This window comes from Corvus hawaiiensis, chromosome 26 (genome assembly GCF_020740725.1).
Source record: "Corvus hawaiiensis isolate bCorHaw1 chromosome 26, bCorHaw1.pri.cur, whole genome shotgun sequence".
Taxonomy (NCBI): Eukaryota; Metazoa; Chordata; class Aves; order Passeriformes; family Corvidae; genus Corvus; species Corvus hawaiiensis.
The window spans coordinates 22,749,415-22,776,151 of NC_063238.1; the positions used below are offsets into that span (position 1 = coordinate 22,749,415).

At 43.0% G+C, this 26,737-nt stretch overlaps 2 protein-coding genes across 3 annotated transcripts in view; one reads left to right on the plus strand and one right to left on the minus strand.

Moving 5' to 3' along the window:
• Positions 1 to 5,014: 5,014 nt before the first annotated feature.
• Positions 5,015 to 10,067, plus strand: KCNS2 (potassium voltage-gated channel modifier subfamily S member 2). Of its 2 annotated transcripts, none has more exons than XM_048286289.1 (2): positions 5,015 to 5,065; positions 5,733 to 10,067. In XM_048286289.1, exon 2 carries the CDS (start codon positions 5,770 to 5,772, stop codon positions 7,201 to 7,203), a length of 1,434 nt encoding a protein of 477 aa, XP_048142246.1. In that variant the 5' UTR covers positions 5,015 to 5,065; positions 5,733 to 5,769; the 3' UTR covers positions 7,204 to 10,067. The 2 variants fall into 2 exon arrangements, with proteins under 2 accessions (XP_048142246.1, XP_048142248.1); XM_048286291.1 differs by lacking the exon at positions 5,015 to 5,065 and adding an exon at positions 5,189 to 5,268.
• A 412-nt stretch (positions 10,068 to 10,479) lies between these two features.
• The window catches only part of STK3 (serine/threonine kinase 3), a 139,067-nt gene continuing 122,809 nt past the window's right edge, over positions 10,480 to 26,737 (minus strand). Inside the window, exon 11 of the mRNA XM_048286287.1 lies at positions 10,480 to 21,155. Within this exon, the coding sequence (XP_048142244.1) occupies positions 20,997 to 21,155 (159 nt within the window). The 3' untranslated portion in view covers positions 10,480 to 20,996. The remainder of the gene's footprint in view (positions 21,156 to 26,737) is intronic.

Below are 26,737 nucleotides of genomic sequence, written 5' to 3' on the forward strand. Positions count from 1 at the left end.
GAAATGTTCCATTCATGTTCAGTACATGGTTCAGTTTCTTCAGCTGCCAGATGGTCTTTCTGTGGTCTACTGAGTTCCACTGTGTCACAGTGAAGGTCTGTTTTCAGACATTATCACTGCCTTGTAAACATATAGCTTAGTGAAGTGTCTGACTCTCCTCCCTCCCCAGTTGTATACTGCAAATGCCACAGAGCTTGTGCAAAGCCTTTGCCTCCTAAGAAAAGCAGGCATGTCAGTCAGGGCACTTACAGAATGAGGAGGCTCATAAACAAATGGCACTTCTTTTCTGCCTGTGGTTATGGGGGTTTGAGAATGACTGAAAGATGAAAAAAGCAGGGACAATCTCAGCTTTCATTAAACTTCCAGTTAGAAAAGGCTGGCCACAGACTGACAGGAACCAAGCATCATGAGAGTGGCTACCTTGCTGCCATGAGGGGATAAGAACAAAGTATGTTTAGAAGGGTCCCTCTTCTGCAATGTTCTCTCTCAGTCAGGGTTTCTGTCAAATTCAGGCTGTACTCAGATCATTTGGATAAATTATCCAGAAATTGATGTAGCCTTTATGAATTTGTTTAAATCCATTTTCAACTTCATTCTTATAAACTTGGTGATGTTCTGCACCAGTCCTTTTCTGGTATTTAGTGAGCATGATGCACAAAACTATTTTTATTTCTTTTAAACATATTTGCTAACTGGCCACAGTCAACAGTTGTGACAGTAGAAATGCCAACACAGAAGGGTCTCAGCCACCTTTGGAAAGAAAAACAGACCTTATCTATTGATCTTAAACTAACACATTAAGACTCCAGGATTTTCCAGTCCATCTGGAACAAAAGGAAATAGTCAACAAGAATGTACATTTGAATCTGGCCCCGGGAAACCTTTCAGTAAGTACTAAGCTCAGACTAAAGTTCCACCTTCAGTGTAATAGACAGTTGTGTCCTCAAGTTCAAAGTGAATCTACCCACTATATCCACCGTGCCAATCAAACTACTGACTTTGGTCCCATAACTTCCTTTAGACCCTGTTCAGTATTTCATTAGCACTCGTAGATTTAGTCGTTTTGTAGCAGTTTCACTTCTTCCAGAAGTGACAATGCATGGCACTTCTTCCAAAGGTGACATGTCCTCAGCAGTGTTAGCTCACTGTAGAAGTGGTGGGGGAGCCAACAGGGACCAGGCAGGAGGTGTTGTCTGAGGACAGGGCTTCTTAGGCAGCGGCTTCCTACGCTGAGTCAGTCGTTAGAATCACAATAATTTCCACATTCCCTCATGGTTCAGGTCACCACAAACCCCAAGCAGGGTGCATTGTCAAACACTGCAGTTGCTGAGTGTTCCTGGCCCTGAAGGGCACCTGTACCCATGCCATATTTTTACACAGCACTGGAACCTTGTGATATTCCTTAAATAACATGGTACCACATGTACCAATAAAACAAGTCCTGTCTCTCACACACAGTCTCAGTCAGAAACTATAACCACCAAACCCAAAGTTAGTTTAGCTTTTGTAATATTGCCCTAGGGTAATATGAATCACTCATTCATCTCCCCACTCCAACAGGCAATTCTTTCACGCTTCTTTACGCTCCCAGCCCAGTCCCATCTCAGCACTGCTCTTGCATTCCCTATGGTCCAAGAAGTGTCCACAAGATAGTGGAGACAAAGTGTTGTTTTGTATTTATTTGGAGTACTACCAGTGCATCCCAAAATGTGCTCTTATCTGACACATCACAAGCTCATTTTGTGCAAAAATGACATACCTGATTTCTTTTGACATATCTTTTGCCTCAGATTACACCAGTGATAGTGTGCCCACAGCAATTTTTTCTGTACTTACTGTTGAGAAAGGCAAAAATACTAGGTCAGTAACAGACCTGCTTATATGGCATGGAACAGAGTGTGCCCCTTGCAAAAAAATTCAGATGGATTTTGGATTACTAATTTGGGTGCTGGAAGCATTTTAGCCTTATTAGCAAAATGCTTGGACTGAGTCTATTAGTCCTAATTACAGGAGGAGTTATATCAGACCAGTGAGAGCTGTATCCTTATGCAGTTATATTGCTTTGCTGTTTATCTCCAGTATCTCTTCACAAACCTTGCTGTGTTTTTAAATGGGAAAATGCAAATTAGAAAAGTGACCAGCAATTTTTCCAAGATAAAGATCAGAGATGGATAAATGAGTAATGAGACTCCCTATAACCCTTTTTTCTTAGCCAAGTGGCTTAGAAGGTGAGAACAATTTATAAAAGCTTGGAAATCCTCTAAATATATCTCCACTTAGTTTCTTCCAAAGCAGCATTAGGGGGAAAAAATATTTAATTTAAGAATAAGAAATAAAAGGAATTTTTTTTTTTTACAAATTTGCTGAAGATGTTTCAATATGTTTAAAGCCCCCACTAGCTACGCAGGAGCTGGTGAAAACACACAGACATTGCTTGAATGCACTTCCAGCAGCAGCAGTTCACTGTTCCTTGTAATGTTACTGAGGAATATGAGTTATTTTTGCTCTCCTAAGAGTGAGTGGGAAATTACAATAGAGAAGTTTTATGATTTATCCAAGCCCTGGGGAATGTGGTGGGGCATCCAAGTCAAAAATCTTAACGTGGTGGTTCCCAGTCCTGTGTCCTGCCACCCCTTGCCCCAGGCACTAAAAGCCAGCATAATTAGAGCTCCCCAGTGAGTGGTTCGCCAGCAGACCCCTGAGAGGGGGCGGTTGTCACAAACACACAGCAGCTACACTGCCACTGGGAAGCAGGAAAGCTGCCTCTCTGGACATGAAACGCAGCTGTTACAGGGAAACGGGCAGGTCGCCCCTGCATTTGCAAAGCCTCCTGCCTGCTGTGTGCAGTCTCTGTCTCCTGCGTGCCACCTCCCAGCAGGGGAAGAGCTGGAGGGACCGGGCTGAGAGGAGCAGCACTTTCTCTGGCCAGGAGAGCAGCCTGCTGTCCGTAATTCCGTGTGGATTCAGCGTCCCCTGGGATGTCACCGGACATGCAGTGAAGCATGCTGGAACACAGGGCCCTGACCCAGGGCATCTGTAGGAAAGGGAGGCAGAAGCGCTCACCAGCAGGAGAGCAAAGCAAGAGCACACACCACCCAAGAACAGGCGAGCGGGGAGACCAACTGTAGCATCACGGAAACATGGATCTTCTGAAGCCTATCCGAGGGGCTGAGGGTGCTGTGGGTCCATGCACACGCTGTGGGAGTGTCCCCAGAGGTGTGGAGTCTTTGGCCACACAATGCACCAGCCTCGGTGGGATGTGCTGGGATGTGGTGGGATGATCACAACACCCCAGGTAGGAAAGCTGAGCAGGCTCTTGGACACCTAGCCAGTGGCATACACCAGGACTTATTTGCCCCACTCCATGTCTGCACTCAGTTTCCTGGGCTCTTAAAGGGCTGATCTTAAATACTGGGGGTTCCTTGTAAATAGGGCTCGTGTGGCTGGAGCTGGAGGCTGTAACCTCTCTCCCTCCCCAAGGGTTTGAGGAACAAGCCGAAGGTGATGCTCGAGGCTGGAGTGCTCGGGGCTCTGACAGGGCAGGGGGAAGCAAGAGAGGAGTCTCCATCCCCCTGCACACCCTAATCCTATGAAGAACTGACAGCGGTCAATTTCCAGGAGCCGCAGAGCCGTACATCAGATACGTGAGAGCGTGAGTGAGAGGCGGCCACGAGGCCGCTGGCAGGAGACGATGTAGGTTATCCCGGCATAAAGCACCTGTCTCCCAGCATCTGTGCTCTGAACAGTCGGCCCCTGCGGGGTCAGGTGTGCAGGGATTGTCACGATCAAGCCTCTCCCGGAGAAACTCAGTCTCACCCCGGGTTGAGCAAGAGAAGGGAGATTTCTTCCCAGCCGCCTCTAGCCTGGGCAGGGATCCTGCCATCGCTGACCATGTAGCTGGACATTATTCCATGTGCTAGCACGAAAACTCTACCCACCAAGGGCAGCAGCGCAAGGAAGTCAGCCCTCCCACCCGTCCTGCTCGAAGTGCCGCCGTTCACGATGATCCCTCCCGAAATGGCTGGCAGGGCTGCGTGCGGAGGTCGGGGGTTCCCAGACTGCAACTAAGGGGGCGGCGAGCAGCTTCGACACGCAGCTCCGCTCCCCTCACACCAAATTGCTCTGACAAGTGTCCTCGTCTTTCCTGTTGTCAGTCCCCGCAGGGGCCCTGCCCAGGCTCCACAGCGAGGACCCGCTGGGGCCACGGGCGGGCGGGGTAGCGGCACCCGCTCCCCCGGTCCCTTCCCGGCAGGTTGAGGGGGAGAGGAGCGGGGGGCGGGCGACGCCCCTCGGGAGAGGGTCCGCGGGTGCTCGGAGCCACTGCGCCCGTGGGTGGGCGTCCCCCGTCGCCCCTCGGGAGGTTGTGCCGCTCGGAGCTGGCGTGAAGCAGGATCGCGGTGGGGAGGAAACCCGAGTTTGCGGCGCCGCTGCCGCCGGTGCGCGGGGGCAAGAGCGAGAGCGAGCGAGCGGAGACACCTCCGGCACACCGGCTCCGCCGGGCCGCCCCTCCGCAGCCCCCGGCGGCCCACCCGCCCTCCCCGATCACTGCCGGCGGGGTCGGGTCGGGGGTAGGTGGGAGCGGCGGGGGCGGGCGGCAGCCGCGGGGGTCGTCGCCATGACGAGCGGGCGTGCCGCCGCCTCCCGCCGCTGAGCGGGGCGGCCGCTGTCCCTTCAGCACCGCGCGGCCGGCGGGGCCGCCCTGCCCTGCCTGCCCTGCCCTGCCCGGCCCGGCCCGGCCCGCCCCGGCACCGGCCCGCCCCGGCACCGGCATACCCCCCGCACCGGCACACCCCCGGCACCGGCACCGGCACACCCCCGGCACCGGCATCCCCCGGCACCGGCACCGGCACACCCCCGGCACCGGCATCCCCCGGCACCGGCACCCCTCCGGTACCCCACCGGCACCGGCACACCCCGGCACCGGCATCCCCCCGGCACCGGCATTCCCCGGCAGCCCCGGGCAGCGCGGCGAGCCCTGGCGGCCCCCGCGGGCGGCGGCGATGGCGGGCGGGGGCCGGGGGCAGCGGGGCGCGCCGGCGGGGGGCCGCGGCCGCTGAGGCAGCAGGTAGGGCGGGCGCGGGGGGCGCGGAGGGCGGCGGAGCCGGGCAGGGCGGGTCCCCCGCGGGTCGGAGCGGGGGCTCCGGCCCCTGAGGCGCGGCGTGGGACGGGAGCCCGGGCGGCGGCGGCCAGCGGGGGCTCCTTGTGTGGCGGGGCCGGGAGCGGCGGGAGGGAATGAAAGATCCGCGCGGCGCCGGTGGCACAAAGGCCGTGAGTAACGGGGGGTGGTGGGAGCGACAGCCGCAGCCCAGGTGAAGGGCGAGGGGAGGGACAGGAGCCTGCAGTTGGAACAAAGGAGCCTCCCTCAAGGTCTTCAGTGGGAGGTGGGAGAAAAGGAAACGGGGGAAAGGGGAGAAACGGGGGCAGAGGGAGAAAAAGGGAGGGAAAGCAAGTGAACGGGGGGAAAAAGGGGAAAAGGGGGGAGAGGGAAAGGAGAGAAGGAAAGAAGGGAAGAAAGAGAAAGAGAGGAGAGAATTAAAGAGAGAAAGAAAGAAAGAAAGAAAGAGAAAGAAAGAAAGAAAGAAAGAAAGAAAGAAAGAAAGAAAGAAAGAAAGAAAGGAAAGAAAAAGAAAGAAAGAAAGAAAGAAAGAAAAAATAAAAGAAAGCAAGCATCAATAGGTGAACATGCTGTAGATTTGTTCATTCTGCCAACTTTCTGTGTAATTGTATCCTAGGTTTTCATTCCCTACCCACCTTTGGAAGGAGCTCACTATGACAGGGCAGAGTCTGAGGGCTTTATCTGAAGCAAATTTTGAAGACAATGAGATCAGCATCAACGTTGGAGGCTTTAAGAAAAAGATGAGATCCAACACATTATTAAGGTTCCCTGAGACCAGGCTGGGCAAATTGCTGAGCTGCCACTCAAAGGAGTCAATACTGGAGCTTTGTGATGACTATGATGACACCAAGAATGAATTTTATTTTGACAGGAACCCCGAGCTCTTTCCTTATGTGCTACATTTTTATAACACTGGCAAACTCCATGTGATGGGCGAACTCTGTGTGTTTTCTTTCAGCCAGGAGATTGAATACTGGGGAATCAATGAATTCTTTATAGACTCCTGCTGCAGTTATAGCTACCATGGGAGAAAAATGGAGCCAGACCAAGAGAAATGGGAGGAACAAAGTGACCAGGAAAGTACCACATCTTCTTTTGATGAGATTTTGGCATTCTACAATGATGCCTCTAAATTTGACAAACAGCCCTTTGGAAACATCAGGAGGCAGCTCTGGCTTGCTTTGGATAATCCTGGGTACTCAGTTTTAAGCCGGATCTTCAGTGTCCTTTCAATAGTGGTGGTGCTGGGCTCCATTGTGACCATGTGCCTGAACAGCCTCCCAGACTTTCAGATTGTTGACAGCAATGGGAACCCCGAAGAAGACCCTCGCTTTGAAATTGTGGAACATTTTGGTATTGCATGGTTCACTTTTGAACTGGTGGCGAGATTTGCAGTAGCTCCTGACTTTTTAAAATTTTTCAAGCATGCCCTGAATTTGATTGACCTAATGTCTATCCTTCCATTTTATATTACATTAATTGTCAACTTGGTGGTGGAAAGTAGTCCGACTTTAGCAAATTTAGGCAGAGTTGCACAAGTGCTGAGACTCATGAGGATCTTCCGTATATTAAAGCTTGCTAGACACTCCACAGGTCTCAGGTCTCTCGGAGCCACCCTGAAGTATAGCTACAGAGAGGTGGGGCTTCTTTTACTCTACCTCTCTGTTGGCATCTCCATTTTCTCAGTAGTGGCTTATACCATTGAGAAAGAAGAGAATGAGGGGTTAGCCACCATCCCTGCTTGTTGGTGGTGGGCTACTGTTAGCATGACCACAGTTGGCTACGGGGATGTGGTACCAGGGAGCACTGCTGGCAAGTTGACGGCATCTGCATGCATCCTAGCTGGTATCCTAGTGGTAGTGCTTCCCATTACACTGATCTTTAATAAATTCTCCCACTTCTATAGGCGTCAGAAGCAGTTAGAGAGTGCTATGAGAAGCTGTGATTTTGGTGATGGCATGAAAGAAGTTCCATCTGTCAACTTAAGGGACTACTATGCTTATAAAGTTAAATCCCTTATGGCCAGTCTGACCAATATGAGCAGGAGTACCCCCAGTGAGTTGAGCCTGAATGATTCACTGCATTAGTCTACAAGTCTGACAGCAGCTTGCATGAGAGCTACCAAGAGCTATGTTTATAAATGTTTTCCTATATGTCTTTTTTTTCCCTAGAAGATAGAGTTGCTGACACTGCACTTTGCACTTGAGAAACTAAAGACATTTCTATTACAAGTTAACAGTTTGCACATTTCATCCTGTTGCATAGGGGTACTAAATGCTGACTTTTCCATACAAATGTTACCACTTCCATGACATTAGTGCTAATGGTATAGTGATGATCTGTTACTTTGTGCATATTCTCATCTGAGCAGAGAAATGAATGTACCCAAGTGGAATAAAAATTCTCAGCTGTGACATGAGTAATGAAAAAATCACCTATCACCTATACTGGTATCTGTACTGGTATAGGACTTCCCATGCATTTTACAATGGTTTAAAACAGCCACCTGTGAGTCACTGATGCAGGAACACTTTTACCCATATTGCTGACCAGTCATTCTGATCATCACTTGTCTGAAAACACCTCTAAGTTTGCTTACTCTTGAGTATGTGTGTTAAAAGCTGGGTGTTCATGTTCTGAAATGTTATGTATAGTAATATTTTTCAGAATCTCCTAAGCATAGACCTTCCTCTGTTTCCAAGATTAGATCAATACTGAGCCCTCTGAAGAAGGCTACCCCTCATTTTCAGATAGCTACATATTCAAAGACTACATTTCCACAAGTGACTCTAGGTATGGAGGCCCATATAGACCTCTCAGCATCCCATTTCCAGAAGGGATCTGCTCACAGCTCGGTCCCAGTGCAGCTGCAGATGTGTTGTATCAGTTCATCAGAATGGTTTTGAGATTAGACACATGGGCTTTCAACAATTAGAAGCTCCAATGAAAAACCTGGATTTGATTAATGAAGTGAAATATTCCCACATGAACAGTACAGGCAGCATTTTAGGAATTGACATTCATATACTGCAAAAAGACTAATTATAAAGATGCCATATGTGATGCTGAGATATAAAATCTAATTTTATCAGTAAAGCTTGAAAGCAGGTGTTGATGACAGACAATTCCATTAAAATTTCTGCCAAGGAAACTCTAAGCAAAAAACCATTTTCCCTCAGAAAGAAACTCACAATTTACAGCTAAGGGAGAGTATAAGGCCCTAAGAAGGGAACGGATAAAGAAAAAGAGCTTAATACTGCACTATCTGTGGGTAGATCCTCCTACCTACTTCTGTGATGTAGTCAATTTAAATCCTTTCAAGGGCTGGCATGTACTTGTTTAAAAAAAAACCCAACACCTTGAGAGAACAGATCATCTGGGATTTCAAGTGTAATAATGAATCTTCAGAGTTGTTTTTTGAGTGCTCAGTCTCCTCCCTTACACAATTGTAGAGATCAAACACTTGTAGTCAACAGGCAGAAGGTACTGACTCCCTCTTTTTACTTCTTGGGATCTGTGCTAGAAAACAAACTACTGGCACTCAGCAGGCAGAACAGCACTTCTCTTCAGATCCTACTGCTTTTCCATCCCATTCATTACATACAATGTTCCAATTAATTTTTTTGTTAGTTTTACTTGTGAAGACTAGAGAGGTGCAGAAATTAAATTCAAGCTAGTTAGAAGAGAAATTAAAATGAAGCTAAAATTTTCTTGTTTGGAAGACTGTGTTTTTATACCATGACAAAGCGTGGCTCAACTGACAAAATAAAGCAAATATGGTCCGAATAGGTAATTAATTACCTAATAATAGGTAATTAATAGCCTCATTTAGGCAATTAGAGGTTGCAGCTTGGTCTGAATCTTCTGACGCTGTATCAGCTCCACCTAAAAACCAGACAGCTGAGCACCCAGGACGGGATTTCTGTTTGCCCAGTGATCTATGACAGAATACACAGAGTGAAGTAACTTACCCCCCCTACCCCATCTCCATTGAACATCCTCCCCTCACATCAATTAGTAGCTGATTTAGGCCATGAAGTGTGAGGGAAAAAGGTCCTTTCCAACCTTACCAATTTTCAACATAGCCCACACAAGTTATAAGTCAATTGGCAAGCCATCGTTTGCTGTCCCTGAAATTCAAAGTGCCATATACATGGTCCTGAAGGTAGACATAGATAACCTGAATTTGGTGTCCAAACTTGAAACATTTTGCTAAGGTTTGCACTTCTGTATAGGGCTGGTTCAATTCAATTTATGCTGAGTCCCAGGCATAAATTCAATACTCCTGTCCCTGATTCATACTGATTGTGTGTAAACTGTGACACACCCACAAACAGCCACCCAGCACATGGACCAGCGTGAGGTCACCTGTTGAACTGAAATACCAAGAAAGAAACAAGGGAAGGAAGAGGTGGGCATGTGCAGCACATACACTCTGGTCAGGTTACATGCTGCAAGGGTGGCAAATTCTCTCACTAATGCGAAGGACACTGCAAACTCTCACTACGTCTGTTGGCTGGGGAGTTCAGAGAACTCAGCTCCAAGCAGTGGTTTTATCTCAGTTTCATAAGCAGTAGATTTACAGAGCTGAAAACCAGGGACTTCCAGGGCAGTTATTTGGTGAGACCTGTAGACTTGCCAAAGAGCCACAAATTCCCTCAGCTGTTGCTAGTTTAACATTGCAAAGGTTGGATTTAACTTTGCAACACATCATTTCACTAACCTATAGCTGAACTTATGTTCTAGATTTATTATTATTTGTAGGGCTGATGCTCTGTCATTTCTGCAAAAATTGAATGGAATGTGCCAAAATTGCATTTTACTAAAGAAAATGAAATACCCCAAGGAATTCCAAGTTTTATTGTACTGGTTGAAAGGAATTTTCATTATTGCATTTTTATATAAGTGCTTTTGATCAAAGACAATAAATAAATAAAGTACTGAAATTTAAGATGATCTTATTATCATGACAATTACTTTACACAGTGTACAGGAATTCCTTTCATAAACTTAACTAATTCCATGTTAAAAGTAGTCACATTTTTGCTGCCCCCTCCTCCTGAAGACCATTCCAGAGCTGTGCTGCTCTCCAAGACATGCACAACTTTTAGCATAATTTTATACCAGTTTTTTTTTTCTTTTGCCAACACTATTCTTTAGCTTAAATATTTCATTTTGCTCTTAGTGTATTTATAGACAGCAACCATATGGCCTTACAGACGTATTTTCACAGGTTTATACCTCCCAAGCTTCCTTTTAGTTCTCTTTTTGCAAGTCCTGTTCCCCTGACCACACATGGGGATGTAGCCCTTTTTCTGCATTACTTCTGCTTAGATTTATTATGTTTGAGTATTGTACAGCAGTTTTAATATTCGCTTATGACTAACAGAATTTTTCACTGAGCAGAATAACAGTTTAATGATTTAAGCAATGTTGCTGTCTTATCTCCCCCAAAATATCTAGGTAAGGAAGAATAAGGCACACCTTTCCTGCCATTTTATGAAGTAATGTCTATTCTAGGGCTCAGTGCAATAAGTGCTGAGAAAACTTATCTCGCATTAAATAAAAGCTACAGGAAAATGTTTACATTACACTTCGAAGAAAAAATGCAATCTCTCCAAATCCTCACAGGGGAGAAGAGCTGGTGCATTTTTTGCACAGTCAGTACTTTTGCCAGACTTCTTCATTCACTGTTGTGTGAGAGCAGGGCATCTGCACTTCCATAAACCAGTGGGTCAGAATTGAAGGATGAGAGGACTAATTGGCCACTTTCTCCAGAGCTGGAAATCTGAAAATTTCTGTGGTCAGAAATCTCCTTACTATGGATGTACAGTTTACTGAAGAACATTGCATCGGCCTGTGCTCCTCCTGCCTGTGACAGTCACCTTTCTGGCACCAGTGAAAATGCTGTGCCTATTCACTTTCATCTGAGAGCTTTGTATTGTTTAAATGAGAATTGTGGTAATGTTTCAAATGAGGTAACTTTATTGCCAGGAATAAACTGTTAGAGAATCTGGATTTCTAGTACAAATCTAGGCTATTATGAGAGTCAGAGATGCCCTTGAGAAGCAATATGTTACATTATGTTCCTGAGATGTAAAATCTATATATAGATTGTGATTAAGCTTTTTATGTATGTTCAGATTTTGTACTATTGCCTGGTTTATTACTCACTTAATTTCATCAGCTGCTAATTCTCTCTTTCCCTGCAGACTTTCCATTTTGAAAATAGACTGGTTTTTCCTCACATGTTATATAGAGCATGAGCTACTTCACATTGCAAACTTAAAAACAAAGAACTTTGCATTTAATTTTCCAAATTTATTACCTCCAGTATTTGTACCTTTTTGTATAGAACTTTACAAGACTGCAGGGAACCACTGTATCTGGTGCTCTTTGTACTGTGTGTCTTGTCCCAGTAGTGTGTAGCGCACTCAAGAACTCAGTTTTGTGCCACAAAAAGGAAATTAAATGCATAAAAAATTATCTTTCACCAGGGATCTAGAACTGATTTAAGTTTCAGGAACATTCTGAGTATATATTATAATCAAAGAGAAGCCTGGGCCTCGTTGTGAAGGTAAGTTTTTTTTAAATATGCACATCAGGCTAGATTTCTATTCTTAGAAATGCTCTTAATTGGTGATTGTGGTGGGGAACCCACATTTTTCAGTGGAACAAACAGTACATGCTTCTTGTTCTCTACCTGACAGACTGGGGACTAAACAACATACCAGCAGCATTTGTAGGCACTAAATCAACTTGACATGACCTTTCATCTCTTCCAAAATAACCCCCATCCCTAGAGGCCCCAGCTGTGCACATATAAGCAGCAGAAAGCCCCTGGAGTAACTGCTCCTGCTGTGCTGGTTATCCATTTCCTCTCACAATACTCTTGACTTTAATCTACCTTTGATGGTACTTTCAAACAACATTCAACCCAAGTCACTACTCATATCCCTCGGTGAGGTGTTGTGCCAGAACTATTCTTTTCTCATCATGTTATTCTTATTTTCTTTTCCAATTTATGCACCTGGCTTCCCATTAAGTTACACCAGAAATTAATTTGATCTCCTGTAACTAATTTTCAAGTTGCACACTATTCAGACAGGGTAAAAGAATGTTCCCATCTGACTTCTGAAGCATTTTTTACTGATTCTGCCTTTTTCCTAAAAAAAAAAAGATTATGCTTCTCATCTGAGAATAATTTACAGAGTTAAAAATAGAGCAATGGGTAATACATTATTCAAAGCAACAGTTCTACAGAACAATCATTGAAGCTGCTAAGAAACATCATTCTCATTAAAGATTGTGGATCTCTTCACCTCTCATATATAAAATTATGGGTTGTCAAGTGGAGGAAGCAACCTCCAAACAGTCTAGAAAGTGTTTCCCGAGATCATATAACACTGCTGGAAAAGATCTGGCTCTGGAATTTATTTGCCCTGCTAGAAAAGAGGACGGAGAATCATCTCACAGGTGTTGGGACTCACACTGACCTCCCACTGCAGAAATTTGTTTGCCTGACATTGCCTCACCCTTTACACACAACCCTAAATCATGTAAGTCCTCACTTGGATAAGCACATGAATTTGCCATAAGAGGCAGTGGCACAAATCCAGCATTTCAGCTTCACATCAGCACCTCCCACTCTTGCTTTTTTTCTTTAAGGGTACTAATGGGCTCTGGCTTCTCACAAATCTCTGTTCAGATATAAACAGGGCTAAGTTTTTCACGAATTGGACAAAGTCTGCTATAAATCTGACCATTTCTTCTATAGATCTAAAGCAGCCTAAGAGAGCTGCCCACTTTCAGATGCATGGTCCAGCATCCTGGCTTGTTGTCACCCAGTGTGCAGGTGTTCTGTGTGGTGCAAAAGTCTCTGTAGTTCTGAGCAGGCTATTCAACTGATGACACTGTCGACTTTCAAAGAAAACTCTTAATCTTACTTGGAAGATGAGTGGTGCTCACACAGCAGCACAGTTTGCTTGCCAGCAGCTGCTGTGCTGCTCATCCCAAGTCCTGTATCTCCTGCTTCCCCCTCTCTATCTGCCATGACCTGATGTGGCTATTCCTGGAGCCTCCATGACACATGAGGACAGGTGACGTGGTGGGGTTGTAACACAGCAAGATGAAGGTTTGGAGTTCCTGACTTTGGAACATCAATCCCACCAACTTTTGGTGGAAATTATCCTTTCAAATGACTATGCTATTTTTGAAATTTGTGTTCAAATTCTAGGAAATGTTCTGAACACTGACACCCTACCATAGCCCTTTAAGGACCATCCATTTAATTACCAGGTAAATTCTAATTTATTTCTATTGTATCAGTGCCTAGGCATGTCAGACCATGGGCTAGCAACTCCCTATGTTACGTTTCCAAGTATGGCAAAAGACAACATGTCAAAATTGTGGTTTCCTTTTGGGAAATAATCCATTCTCTATGTTTCTTCTTTCCATACCAAAGCACACCTTCCTGCTGCCACTGTTAGCATGATCATTTTTTAACATTTTGATCTCTTCCTGTTGAAGGAAGAAGCCCTGGATGTATTTTTCTTTGGTGAGTTGCTCACCATTCCCTGTGGGAGCATGCTCTAAATAAGACAGCTGAAACCAGGGAAGAGGCTGATGCCACTTGCAAGTACCTTCCAGGAGTGGGTTATCCCCATTCTGCTCTCCCTTATGCATATCCCCCTCTTTTGAGCGATCAGCAGAGAGGCAAGACAGGCCCCGCAACAGGGACATTGCAACTGGCCAAAGTCAGGCTGCAGCTCCTTCTCCAATCCTTTCTTACTCAGCCTGGCAAGGCAACTACCAGGTTTGGCAGTTGATTTTTAGGAGGGGCATCTCACTTCAGTATTGGAAACGCTTTATAAATACAGGGAAATTTTGCTTATACTTTTGACGGCAAAAATGCTTGGACCTTCCTTATATGTTGGTTGAAGGTAGCCCCACTCCTGGCTGTCACATTTTCCAAACTGGAGCTGTACTGGTGCTCTTCCCAGTGCTACCAGGGCAGTGCTGGAGAGCACACAAAGGACCCTGCTTCATGTGAGTAGTTACACAGCACTGGCCCATCCACCAGCACACAAAAATACAAATGTTTCTTCACACTCGGTAGAAGCCCCCGAGCACCAAAACAATTTAACGTGCTGGGAAAGGAAAGGAGGTGGTAGGTGTTTCTAGGTGTATTTGATTTCCTTAGGAATCCCTTTAGATTCAGAGAAAGGTCAGTCTAGACATACCAAGAATATAGAAGAAAAAAGCTTTGATAGACAGTTAATGATACCTGAAACAAGATACCTGACAATTTTCCATCCTGAGAAAGCAGTATTAAAAAAGTGAAGTGCATCTTTTCATCTTTCCAGAGAAGAATGAGAAGAAAGCCATAGTGAATGAAAGTTAGTCTGTTTCAGTTCTGGGTGTTTAAAATAAAGAATTAACAATACAGTCCAGAAAAGAATGAACCTGAATGGAAAACAAAGCTGCTGCTGAACAGCGTTTAAATTCTTTCCTTGAAAAGTGCACAGGACAGCCATGTCTTGCATGGTTTCATTTATAGATCTGGACCAAGAATCAGAGACCACCTTCCAAAAGTTTAGACTTCAAATTTGTAAGCACAGCCAGGGGTGTTAGACACACCCTTCCCTCACCTGGGTCAGCAGCATGGCACTCCAAACTCGAGGCTGGCAGCCTCACAATATTTTGGGAAGGTAAAGCCATACAGGTTCTGTCACTTGCTGTGATGAAGGAACATCTCTTTGGCTCTGCAGCACGGCCCCCATTCAGCCCTGAGCAGCCTCGCTTCCACTGATCAGGACAGAAGCTGGAAGACGGCTCAGAAATGGAGCAGTAATCTTCTAAAAATGCCTGAATGGTTGTTCCTTGTTGTAGAGCAAAGAGCTGAACTAAACACTTCAGTTCACATTAGTCAAACAGTGTGCAAATAAGACTTCCTCCTACTCTAGCTGCAAGATAGGACCAAACTGTTGAGCTTTCTGTGGAGGCAGTGACTGAAGACAAGCGCTATGAGATGTATAAACTTATGTCAGTTGATGGGCTGAATAAATCAATGCTAACTACACTTAAAAGGCTTCAAAATTATACCTACTCTTGGAATAAATTTGCATTAATTTTTGGGATGCAGGGCTACTCTACTGCTGGTCCTATAATCCTAGAGAGCCTCACTTCCTTATTTCTTCTAATAATTACATATTTGGGGGCTGTTTAAACATCTGCTTGTCAACAGAAGTTATAATTACACTAACTAGGAGAAATAGGTTTCTTGGGTTTGTTGAATCTAATACAACACTATTGCTATTGATTTTACCCACATTACATTGTGGAATGTAAACAGCCTCAAAAGCTAATCTATTTTTATAAAAGCTGAGCTATCAGTGGTGGATGTGTTTCCTTAGCAGGAGAGATACCCACATACCTATAGTGGGTTACCAAATTGCTTTTGGTTGTTTTAGAGTTTCTAATGGGATGAGAGACTCTTGGAATGAGTCAGAGCAGTATTTCAGTTGTATTTATTGAAATACTGAACCGGTACTCACCACATCAGAAAATTCTGTTCACTTTCTGAGGTAAATCAGATTGGACTAAGCAACTGTATGTGTATTTAAATTGGTACAGTGCTGAACATTAATACAGTCACCCCATTATTTTCTGAACAGTCTCAAGGCCATTTTCTGTAAAGATCAACTAATAGGAAAAGCAACCCAAAATTTTATTAATTGTATTTGTAAGTGGAGCATTTGATTTGTTTCTGCATTTTTATTACAAAACACTTTGAAAAATTCTGGTCTTCTTCCATAGTTTCAGCAGGAAAAATTGGTATATGACAAATAAATACGACTTATCTAGAGACTGAAATAACACCTGCACTTTTAAAAGAGTCTCATGTTTTGGATATGGTTGCTATGAAAAATGGTACTTCTACTTAATCCTTCCTCAAATAATCTCTGACCTTCATAATCTCTGGACTGTGACACCTGTTTTCATGTGTGATGAGAGATCAAAAGGACACCTCTTGCTGTTAAGCCTATATACCCCACTATACTGCAATAAAAATGAAATATCAATTGATGCATCACACAAAAGGCTAAGTGTCATATAAATCAACTCAAAAGCTTTTGGTCTCCCTCTTTGATGTATTTGCTGCGAGGCTTTTTTTAACAACAACCATGCAGGCTTTGGGAGCCCAGGAGGAGTGCAAAGCAGCAGAAAGATCTGAGTAGGGAAAAAAGTAGCGTTAGAAACATCTGAGGGCCACAGCCATCTTCTCATGCATCAATCCTTCCAGTGACACCGAGGGAATAAAAGGAGGAATTGGAGGGCGGGGTGCTTGTTTCTGGGCACACCTGTATGCAGCAAAAGAACAGCTAAAGAATTATACTGGTCAGCTCCAAATACTGTCCAGAGGGGAGAAACAGGACGAGGAGGGCTGAGCATTTCTCTGGGAGAAGCTAGGGAGAGATACTGCAATGTATTGTATCTGTCCTCGGAAGAAATATCCACAGGGAGAGGAAACGAGGTTTTTAGTAAACAACATGCAGCTTAATTAATTTGACAGAGGAAAATATATTCGTATACATTAGCACGTGGCCACGTATATTTACAAATTTAACTTCTGAAGCTGTGACACCTAAAGAGAAAATTTTTAAGGTCACTGGGGGTTGCAGTGCCATGGTACATGGTAAATACCGTTAATGTTTTCCCCCATTGTGACAGACAGAAAACCAGTATTTGAGCCCAGAACCAGATTATAGTTTAATTCTTTCCAATGTCTTCCTGCTGCCTGGGTCTGGGCAGCGCCCTACTTAGTGCCCAGTTTAGCCCCTCTGAATTTTCTGTGGCCTGTAGAAAGGTCTGTTAGCACCAAACAAGTACCAGCACCAGGCAAGAACTCTGGCTGTTTGCCTACAGCACGTGAAAACTTGCTGCTCCCACCATCAGTTCTGGCAAAGCTAAACCCAGTGCCCACAGTAAAAACTTGGGAGGCTTGGGAATAGTGCTATTGCACTAAGAAAGGCCCTGGCACAGGGCATGGAGTGATTGTTAGCTGATGCCATTACACAGACTCTTCCACTGCACTGAGATAATTCCCTAAATATTCTTTGTACATCAATAAAAAAAGACACAAGGAACTTTTGTCACTTCAAATATACCATGGTTCACTAAGGAGCATCAGTCATGAGTTCCATTTACTGAAGTGTATTCGTGGGCAAGTTCTTAAGAGAATAATTTTTAAAAATCAGAAAAGAAATGGGCAATGGAATTATATTCGAGACATTAAATGTATATGTATCCACTTTTCCTACTTAAGCCTATCCATTGCCTATTGGCTTTCCAGTGTGATGAGAACAACAAAGGAACAACTCAAACCCCTTATGTACCTCCAAGTTAAGGATGTCGAAGAAGATATTTGGGTGATGCTCAGCTCTCTCAGGATTAGGTCTTTAGCAACATCAGATTGCAGAGAGAGGGACCTCCACAGAGTACTGAGGATTCCTAGTCTGATCTACTTTCATGAGATCCTCAGACTTCTAGTTCTTGCAGCAATGTTGCGATCTGGAAAAACCCTTTCCAGAGCTGACTTTGAGAGACGTGGGTTTCTATGCTCACAGTGTTACAGAAAGGAAATGAAACATGAGGGATGCCTAAGGAAATGAACATTAATGGTTACTATTAAGATAATTTTGCTTCAGTTAGAATGAACAAGTCGACAATTATACATGAAAAATTAGCTTTTATTAAAAATGTTTAGTAATAAGCAATGATTTTTCAAAATTTTTTTTAACTTACTAAACCTAAACATACAAAGTCAGAAGCAAACAAGAAATTGCTTGGTTAAAATCTTACTGAAGGTTAACTTGTCAGTAGTTCTATTAGATTTCCTGCAAGGCTTGCTTTTAAAGTATCTTATTTATTGTATTATTGGCTTTCCTTCACAGAGATGCCCATCCTCCAGTAGAGATGTGTAGCCATCAACATGGATGATTCAATTCATTTATATAAACAGAAGAAAGAAAAAATAAGTTGCATCCATCTCTCAGTACAAAACCTATTTCTCTATGTTAATGCTTGCACAGAATTTGGAGCTCCATATGCTGGCTGCTGAAGCCTAAGGCAGCTCTTTCACTGGCTGCAGTCTCCACCATACCAGAATGGCCACATACTAATTTCATATTAATTCATGAAAGTATTCTTTGGTCATGAACATCCCGTACCTACCCAGCTTACAGTACACTAGATGTTATTTTTTGCCCTTTTAAGTAGCTTGTTTTATTTGTTTTATTCCATGGCATTCAGATTTTTCTCACGCATGTATTTTCCATTCTTGTGTGCGTGCACGTGCACGAAGACTGAGTTCTTTCTATGCAGATAGAAAAAAAAAGGATGTCCTTTATCTTCTGATAGCTTTCAGATGTCAGACTGCAACAGCTCTAGTCTAAAACAGCCTTTTATTGGAGGCCCTCGGGATATGCAATTCATCTTTAGGGTACCACATTAACTGAAGTTTTCAGAATACACAAAACAGGAAATTTGTGATCATTTTGTATCATTGTCTATTACACTGTAAAACCACATTATTCAAACTCAAAGTCTTATTTTTGGTGTGAAAAGTTCAAGATTGAGTAGGGGAAAATCTAGCTGCTGAGGATGAAGGTAAGAGTGTCTAGACAATGACACTTTGCTTAAAAGGCACACCAAGAAAAGGCAAGCTAGGTTCCTCTCCTGATGGTTTCAACGTGTTTTATATTTTCTCTTACATATACATATAGATATGAATATATATGTGTGTATATCTACACATATCAATGTATGCACACACATCTTTTGAGTTTTTGAGAACAAAAGTTCAAGAAGTAAAAATTACTTGTAATAAATAAGAACCATACTAATAGGGGGAAGTTGGTACTGTTATTTTTTCCTGCATTATGATTATTATCTAATGATATAGTGATATGTTTATACCATTTTTTTCCTTACATCATTTCATTGTATAAATGTGAGGCATAAGACTACCAGCTGCATTTTATCTTGCCTAAAGTAATTTTTATGGATCTTCTGTGTTCTTGCATTTTCACATGGAATGGTCATTGCTCTAAGAAGTATGAAGAGAGCTGAGGATAAGGATGTGCTAACAATCACAATTAAGATTTATTTGACTCTGGGGTTTACATGTCAGAGTGTGGTGTGCATGCATGTATATGGCTCAAACCCAAGTACTGGTACCAGCATGGCTGTAGAATGCTGATCCTTGTAAGAACTTCTTGTCTCCACTGGCATAAGCTTTATGACATAATGCATCATTTCCAAAATCGACACTGTTCAATCTTAATGGTCCATATATGTTGACAATTAATGTTAAGAGGTATGAGATGATTACTAACTTCCAGAAAACATTTAACAGAAGATGCCCATATAGTAGTCACCATGAAAAGTTTAACAGCTGAAGGCTGAATGTAAAGATCTTTTCAGCTGAAAGAAGTCTGACTATCACAATGAAGTTATTTACATACAAGGCAACAATAGTAAAGATTTCAACAGAGAACCCAGTAGATTGTTCAGAGAGTGGAACACATTTTCTGCTAAGTCTGAAATACTTCTCACAATGTTTTAAATTCTACCAATAGATATTCCACAACATAAACCAGACAAGAACTTGTAAAAAGCTATTAAGATCTTGGTCCTGCATTTCTGATTCCCCAAAATCTACCAACAGAAGACTATAGGAATTTTGAATGTTTAGCAATCACAGGACAACCCCCTCAGAACACTATTAAATGTTGCTTCTTTTCTATACTTATTAAATATAAGTATTCAATTTATTTTCTTTGGTTTTTAAATTACTATCCTTTGTAGCTATAATGTGAAAACAAACAAACCCCAAAGCACTAATAATTCCCCTCTCCCCTCAAAACAGCGATTAAAAAAACCCCAAATGAACCAAAAAACATATCCAGAAAGTGTAGCTGTTATTTCATTATAAAACTACGGTGCAAAATAGAGGTTTATACTGGTCAGAATTGCAATAGCAATTGGAAGTTTACATTGAAGGAGTGACTGTAAGTATTGCTTCTCCTGAATAACAAAAATTAAAACTGCTTAGGCACTTGTTTTCTTGTTTAATGATAGCTGACTCAGTGTGCGTACAAATGACAGAAATACTCTCTCAAAGAATGCTCTGTAGTGTAACAACTGTGCTACTCAACTACACCAGTCCCTGATTCAGGAAAGCAGAAAAACATGTGCCTATTACTTACTTTATTCCTAAATCTTACTGCTATGAATGGGCTGGATACATGTTCAAGTGCTGTCCTGAATCGGGATAAATTGGTGTTTTAAAAGATAATACAGTGGTGAGCAACTTTTCATTATACTACAATACCAATCTTATCTAATTTGACTCTGCTCTCCCCAGTATTATCCTAATACTTCCCAACAGAAAACAGGCATAAAATAAATAGGATAACCAAAGATTACATAATAAATATGCTACTAAGTGGGAGAAAAATACATTGCAATATAAGGCTCGGTAGTGTTGCACAATCAAGAAATCATTCCAGGTGCTCCAAAACACAATTCCCAATGTACAACACCTAGTTACCACTACACACCTGAAAAAAATTGGGAAGTAATAGATTAAACTTCTATTACATTAAACATTTGAAAATGCAAACAAGTGGTAATGTGTTTGCTGCCTTTGCAGAACACCATATGTATGTTCTTGACTGCTCCAATTGTCACTGCTTGTGAAGGAAAATTTAACAGACTGGAGTTTTGAAAACTCTCATAATTGAATTCCTTCTGACTTACAAAGTTACCAGTGTCCACACTGACTCATAGTATTATGTTTGAAAGTAAAACCAACTCAGAAATTTTGCTGCCTCCGTTTCTTTGCATCCATCGCATCTAGGATAGGTTGCCTCTTTGCAGTGTACCTCTGACGAAGCTCCTCAATTTCTCGTTCCATCATAGGGTCCAAAGCCTTTAATCTCATCTGTAATTCTTCTAAACTCAGATTCTTTAACTGTAAAACAACCAAACAAAAAAGAATCCCACAAAACATATTAGAAACTGTTTTCAACAAAAATGAAAAACCACTGCCTTTTGTAAGCCTTTGGTTTACAGCTGAAGGGTTTTTACACACTTAAGAGTGTATGTATACTTACATGTAACTGTTGATATAGCCAAAAGACTTAGTGTGCTCCACAGTAAATAACACCATATGAAATCAAACACACATAGTTTTAATTTAAAAAAAAAGCCAACCTTTTCAAACCTTGCAAATAAATTGCAAATAAATCCAGGGCTGGAGTTTAACTCATTAGGCTGAAAAAAGCATGCCACAGAATAGAAATATATATATATACATACTCATGTATATAAATTACATTGCATAATCAAATACTTCTTACTGAACTTCTGTCTCTTATAGAAGCCTGAAAAATAGAGAGCTGTTGTAAGTAATAGCCTGACAGATATTATGGGGTACTTTCTGATAAGAATGACAAGGCACCTGTCTTCCCCAACAGACTGATGTCAGAACTAGTCAAAACAAATTGCTAACAGTGTTTAAGTAATACATGAAATAATTTCCTGAATTCATGGTGGGTTACCTTTGACCAAGTTCTTTTCTTTCCAAAGATATTTTCTCAAAATGTTTAATGGTCCATTACATTTCGCTCATTAAAAGTGACTGGTCATACAACATGTAAATGATTTCACTGCCTTGCTGGCTGCTGCCAACAAAGGTTGAAGTCTTGTCAGATACTGGGGCAGGTCAGGCACTACTGCTCCACCTGCTATTGCAGGGAATGATCTGCATTTGAAATGCATTCTTTGTCCGGCCTATGTGGTTTTTTCCTGATGTAATTTAGTGCCTTTCTGTACTTCTCTCTTGTCAGAACTGCCAATGTGCCAATTAGTCTTCACCACAGTGAAAAATACCAACAAATTTCAAATAGCACATATAACTTCCTCTTAAGAAAGGGATAAATCTTTATTTTGTTTGCAAATATTCTGATATTGCAAACAAGCACGCTACCTAACTCATGGGGAAAAAAAAAGAATTTTCTGAATCAACTACTAATGAGTCAATACTTCATTCATGAATCTAGGGCAGGCTTCCATCAACACAGTCTGATCTGTTTTCCCCAAGGAATGAACTGCTACTTTTGATCTTTATTTTTATCAGCAATTGAGGCATACAAATTAGCAACACATACTGCTACATACAGTCCAAAGCCCAACATTACGACTTCTACTAACAGACCACATTTTCCATAGTAAACAACTTAAAGTCATAATACAGAGAGCAGACATATCAGAAATGCATAGCAGAGCATGTGGAAAAGATAAACATTTTCATGCAACATCATTTTAACCATAAGATTCCTAATGAAGAAGAGAATTAAACCCCAGATGTCAAAACACCTTCGAGAACCAAAGATCCCAAGATCTGTATGAGACCTCAGATATGCCCAGCAATGTTGGTCTTACAGAATCACAGAATATGCCAAGTTGGAAGGGACCCACAAGGATCACCCATGTCCAACTCCTGGCCCTGAACAGTACAACCACAAGAGTCGCATCACATGCCTGGTAACATTGTTCAAACGGTTCTTTAACTCTGTCAGGCTTGGTGCTGTGACCACTTCCCTGGGGAGCTGTTCCAGTGCCAACCTTCCTCTGGGTGAAGAACCTTTTCCTGATATCCAGCCTAAACCTCCCCTGACACAAGTTCAGGCCATTCCCTTGGGGACTGTCACTGGGCAACACAGAGAAGGGATCAGTGTCTGCCCCTCTTCTTCCCCTCATGAGGAAGTTGTAGACAGCAATGAAATTTCCCCTCAGTCTCCTCCAAGCTGAACAGACCAAGTTCTTCATACGGCTTCCCCTCCAGACCCTTCACCATCTTTGTTGTCCTCCTTTGGACACTTTGTTTGCCCTCCCTTGCTCTCTCCCAAGGACTCTTCTCCTTATGAAGGAAAGAGTTGCCTCCCAAGGCATCAAATATCATCCAGTTTACTGCACTCTTCCCATATGACATATAGAAAAAAGGATGGGGGAAAGGAATTCCACAGTCACCAAGACTTTTGCAGAAAAAGACCTTTTAATTTTTCAGAGAAAGAAAAGATTAAAAACCTGCACTATTCTACTTGATTTTTAGCCCATTGGTATATGTAACTGGCACATGACACACTTTTCAGTGAAGATATTCTCTCAGAGGAGTTAAGTGTCAGAGATTTTAAGTATAATGGGAAGAGATGACAGTGCCGACTCCACTGTTTAACATATCCCACAGCACAGATGAGAGGAACAATAAACCCACGTGTGACAGGAATAATGTATTTAGCACGTGTGACAGGAATAATGCATTTGGGGCTCCACACACCAGCAAATGCCTAAGGTAGACACTGAATAATCTTGTGCATGTGTTTTGTGAGAACTGCCAGTGATGAAGTCCCTACCCACTCTTGACCAGTCTGGACAGCCACTTATGCTCTCTCAGTCACCACTGCAGACATCAGGGTTACACTGCACAGAATAGACTCCAACTGATATAATCACGTAATTATTCTGCCCTGAAAAACATTTTTCATAAATCAGCGGAGAAGAATGTGGTGGGTGAGTTTTTATTTAAATTTCAATCAAGAAACAGAGCCAGCGAACAGAATTAACTACTCTTTAAAGATCACAGACAGCTGGGATGAATATTAAAATATAAAAAACCCAAATTTTTTAAGCCAGAGACTGAGAATCTCTTGGAATTATCTCAGACATGTCACCCAGGAGATCCAGATAGCCACAGTACTCACCTATATGAACAGCTGATGCTCAGGATATTTAAAGGAAGAAAGTGGCAGAAAATAGAAGAGTTAGGAAGGTCTTGTCTATCTGACATCAGATGAGAAAACCATGTTATCGGCCACAGCTGAATCTGGGAAATATGTGCGTGTGTCTGCACACATTTATGCCTACTTGGCAAATTTAAAAATATATTTCTTTGACTTCTGTCTGTGCTATAGGTATTACTTCACAAACCCTAAATGCCTGCAGTAATTCAAACACTGAATGCAACAGCAAATATATCAAATAAGATGTGTAGAAATAACTCAAACAAGATACTTAATTACTCCTATGTAATTTATTGCCCTGCATGATAAATATTTTGGTTCAAATTCTTAAAGCAATAGAGCTCAGCATTCATTTACTTCCACTTGCAAACAGTTTGCAATTTAAACTGCCATAAATAATTCACCAAGTAGCTTGTTGTTGTAACTACTGGGGCTACTGGCATTAATGGGAAAGGAGAGAGGAGCACTCAGCAGTACAAGCTACAGGAATTCAGAAAGGCTTTAAATTGTATTTCAGTAGCTTTTAAAAAGCTTTTAACTATAACAAATAAATCGTTACAATTACAATTGTAATCAGGATAGCATTTGTGTGACAATAATAGATAGTTCAATTTCTGCCACTCCACGTAATGGACTCAATCATGTACTATCAGAGATCAAACACCCACAACCACACAAGAGACAGCAATTAGTGTCAGGATGGGCCACTTCCAAGGCAGAGGTCTTTAGTGAATGGCATTTCTGGTGGCAGTGTTTGCCTTCACTGGGACCCTTTATTTCACCAGGTAATCACAAGGGTTTGGGAAAGCAATAGTCCAAACTCCAACTTGTAATGCCACACACAGACACAGCCTTTTAGGGTGAGTACACATACCCTGTTTTCCAGAAGAAAGATTAGCTGTATAAAAAACCCCACTTTTCTCCTTAAAGGTGTATTTGTCAACATAATCATTAAAGAGAGCTACAATGTATAAGTGAAGCAAATTGAACAAGGAAGTCAAACCACTGCCAGATCCAGATGACGTTGAACAATTTCTCCTTGAAGCTGACGTATTCTCAAGACACAGTCGCATGCAAAGAAACCTCACTGAAATTCTCTGCTTTGCTACAGCAAGGGATATCAACTTTGCCTACGAAGAGACCAGAAAACAGTCATCCTTATGGGACAAGCTTCCAGTGCTGCAAGCTGAGTGCCAGCAGCTCCTGCCTCGACCTTCTCCTCTCCCTGATCAGGGGGAAATCCTGGTGGAAGGCAACCATTCAAAAAGGAGGTCCATCAACCCAAGTTTCCAGTGGTAGAAGTATCTTTCAGCAGCACCAACCTAAGCTGAATAGCACAGAATAGAAGCATAACTAACCTTCTGACTGAACTAAAATTTTCAGTTTTAATCTTTGGAAAAGGCAACTCAGCCACACACTTGGGAGACCAGTAAGTCTGGAAACTTGGTACACTTTATCTCAAACTTCTAGCAAATGGAACACCAATCCTTTAACTCCTCCTTGCTCATTTTTTTGTAACAGGTTAGAGGCCTTTCCAGGAAACGCCACGTGTAGAAGTTAAAAAGGAGCAGAACAGATAAGGAATTGTTAGCAAGCTTTTCTTAATGTGACTGTCCTCATTAAGCTGGGATACAGTAAAAATCCCAAAGCTGAGGCAGCTGTGGCCATGAAGTGTTCTAGTTGCCATCGGAGCACTGGCCAGAGCTACAAGTGCTCCACAGACAGGCGCACTGCCCTTGTGTGAAGGTGGCAGGAACCACTGCTAATCAATCTGGGGGTTTACAATAATCCAGCATAATCATGCAACATTTGTTGAATACAGTGCAAATTAGCATGTCATCAGAAGAGTATTTCCTGTTGTAGTGGGTTGACCCTGTCTGGATGCCAGGCACACACAAAAGCTGGTCTATCACTCCTGCAACTGGACAGGAGAGAGAAGATATAACAAAGATTCATGACCTTGAGATAAGGTCTGGGAGAGATCACTCACCAAATTCTATCATGGGCCAAAGAGAACTGAATTGGGGATATTAATTAAATTTACTTATAACAAAATCAGAGCAGGATAACGAGAAGTCAAATGGATCTTAAAAACAACTTCCCTCCACCACTCCCTCCTTCCCAGCTCTACCTCCTTCCCCCAGCAGCGGAGGGAGACAAGGAATGGAAGTTACGATCAGTTTATCACATGTTATTTCTGCTGCTGCTCAGGGACAGGAGTCCTTCTCCTGCTCCACTGTGGGGTCCCTCCCATGGGAGACAGTCCTTCATGAACTTCCCCAATGTGAGTCCATCCCATGGGCATCAGTCTGCACAAACTGCTGCAATGTGGGTCACTCTTCCACAAGGTGCAGGCCTTCCAGGACAGGCTGCTCCAGCGTGGGTCACACACAGGGTCACAAGTCCTACCAGGAAACTTGCTCCAGCATGGGCTCCTCTCTCCACAGGCATGCAGGCTCCTGCCAGGAGCCTGCTCCAGCATGGGCCTCCTACAGATTCATGAATCTCTTTCCAGCATCCACCTGCTCCGGTGTGGGCCTTCTCCACAAGCTGCAGGTGGATCTCTGCATCCCCATTTACTTCCATAAACTGTAAGGGCACAGTCACCTCACCAGAGGCTGCAAGGGAACCTTAGCTCCAGCACCTGGAGCTGAACCTCCTCCCTCACTTCTTCTCCACCGACCTTGGTGTCTGCAGAGTTGCTGCTCTCACATAGTCTCAACTCTGCTCTTCTCTGGCCACAGTTACCACA

Excerpts from the sequence above, each read along its gene's own strand:
- KCNS2 (XM_048286289.1), top strand. The coding sequence starts at position 5,770 with ATGACAGGGCAGAGTCTGAGGGCTTTATCTGAAGCAAATTTTGAAGAC.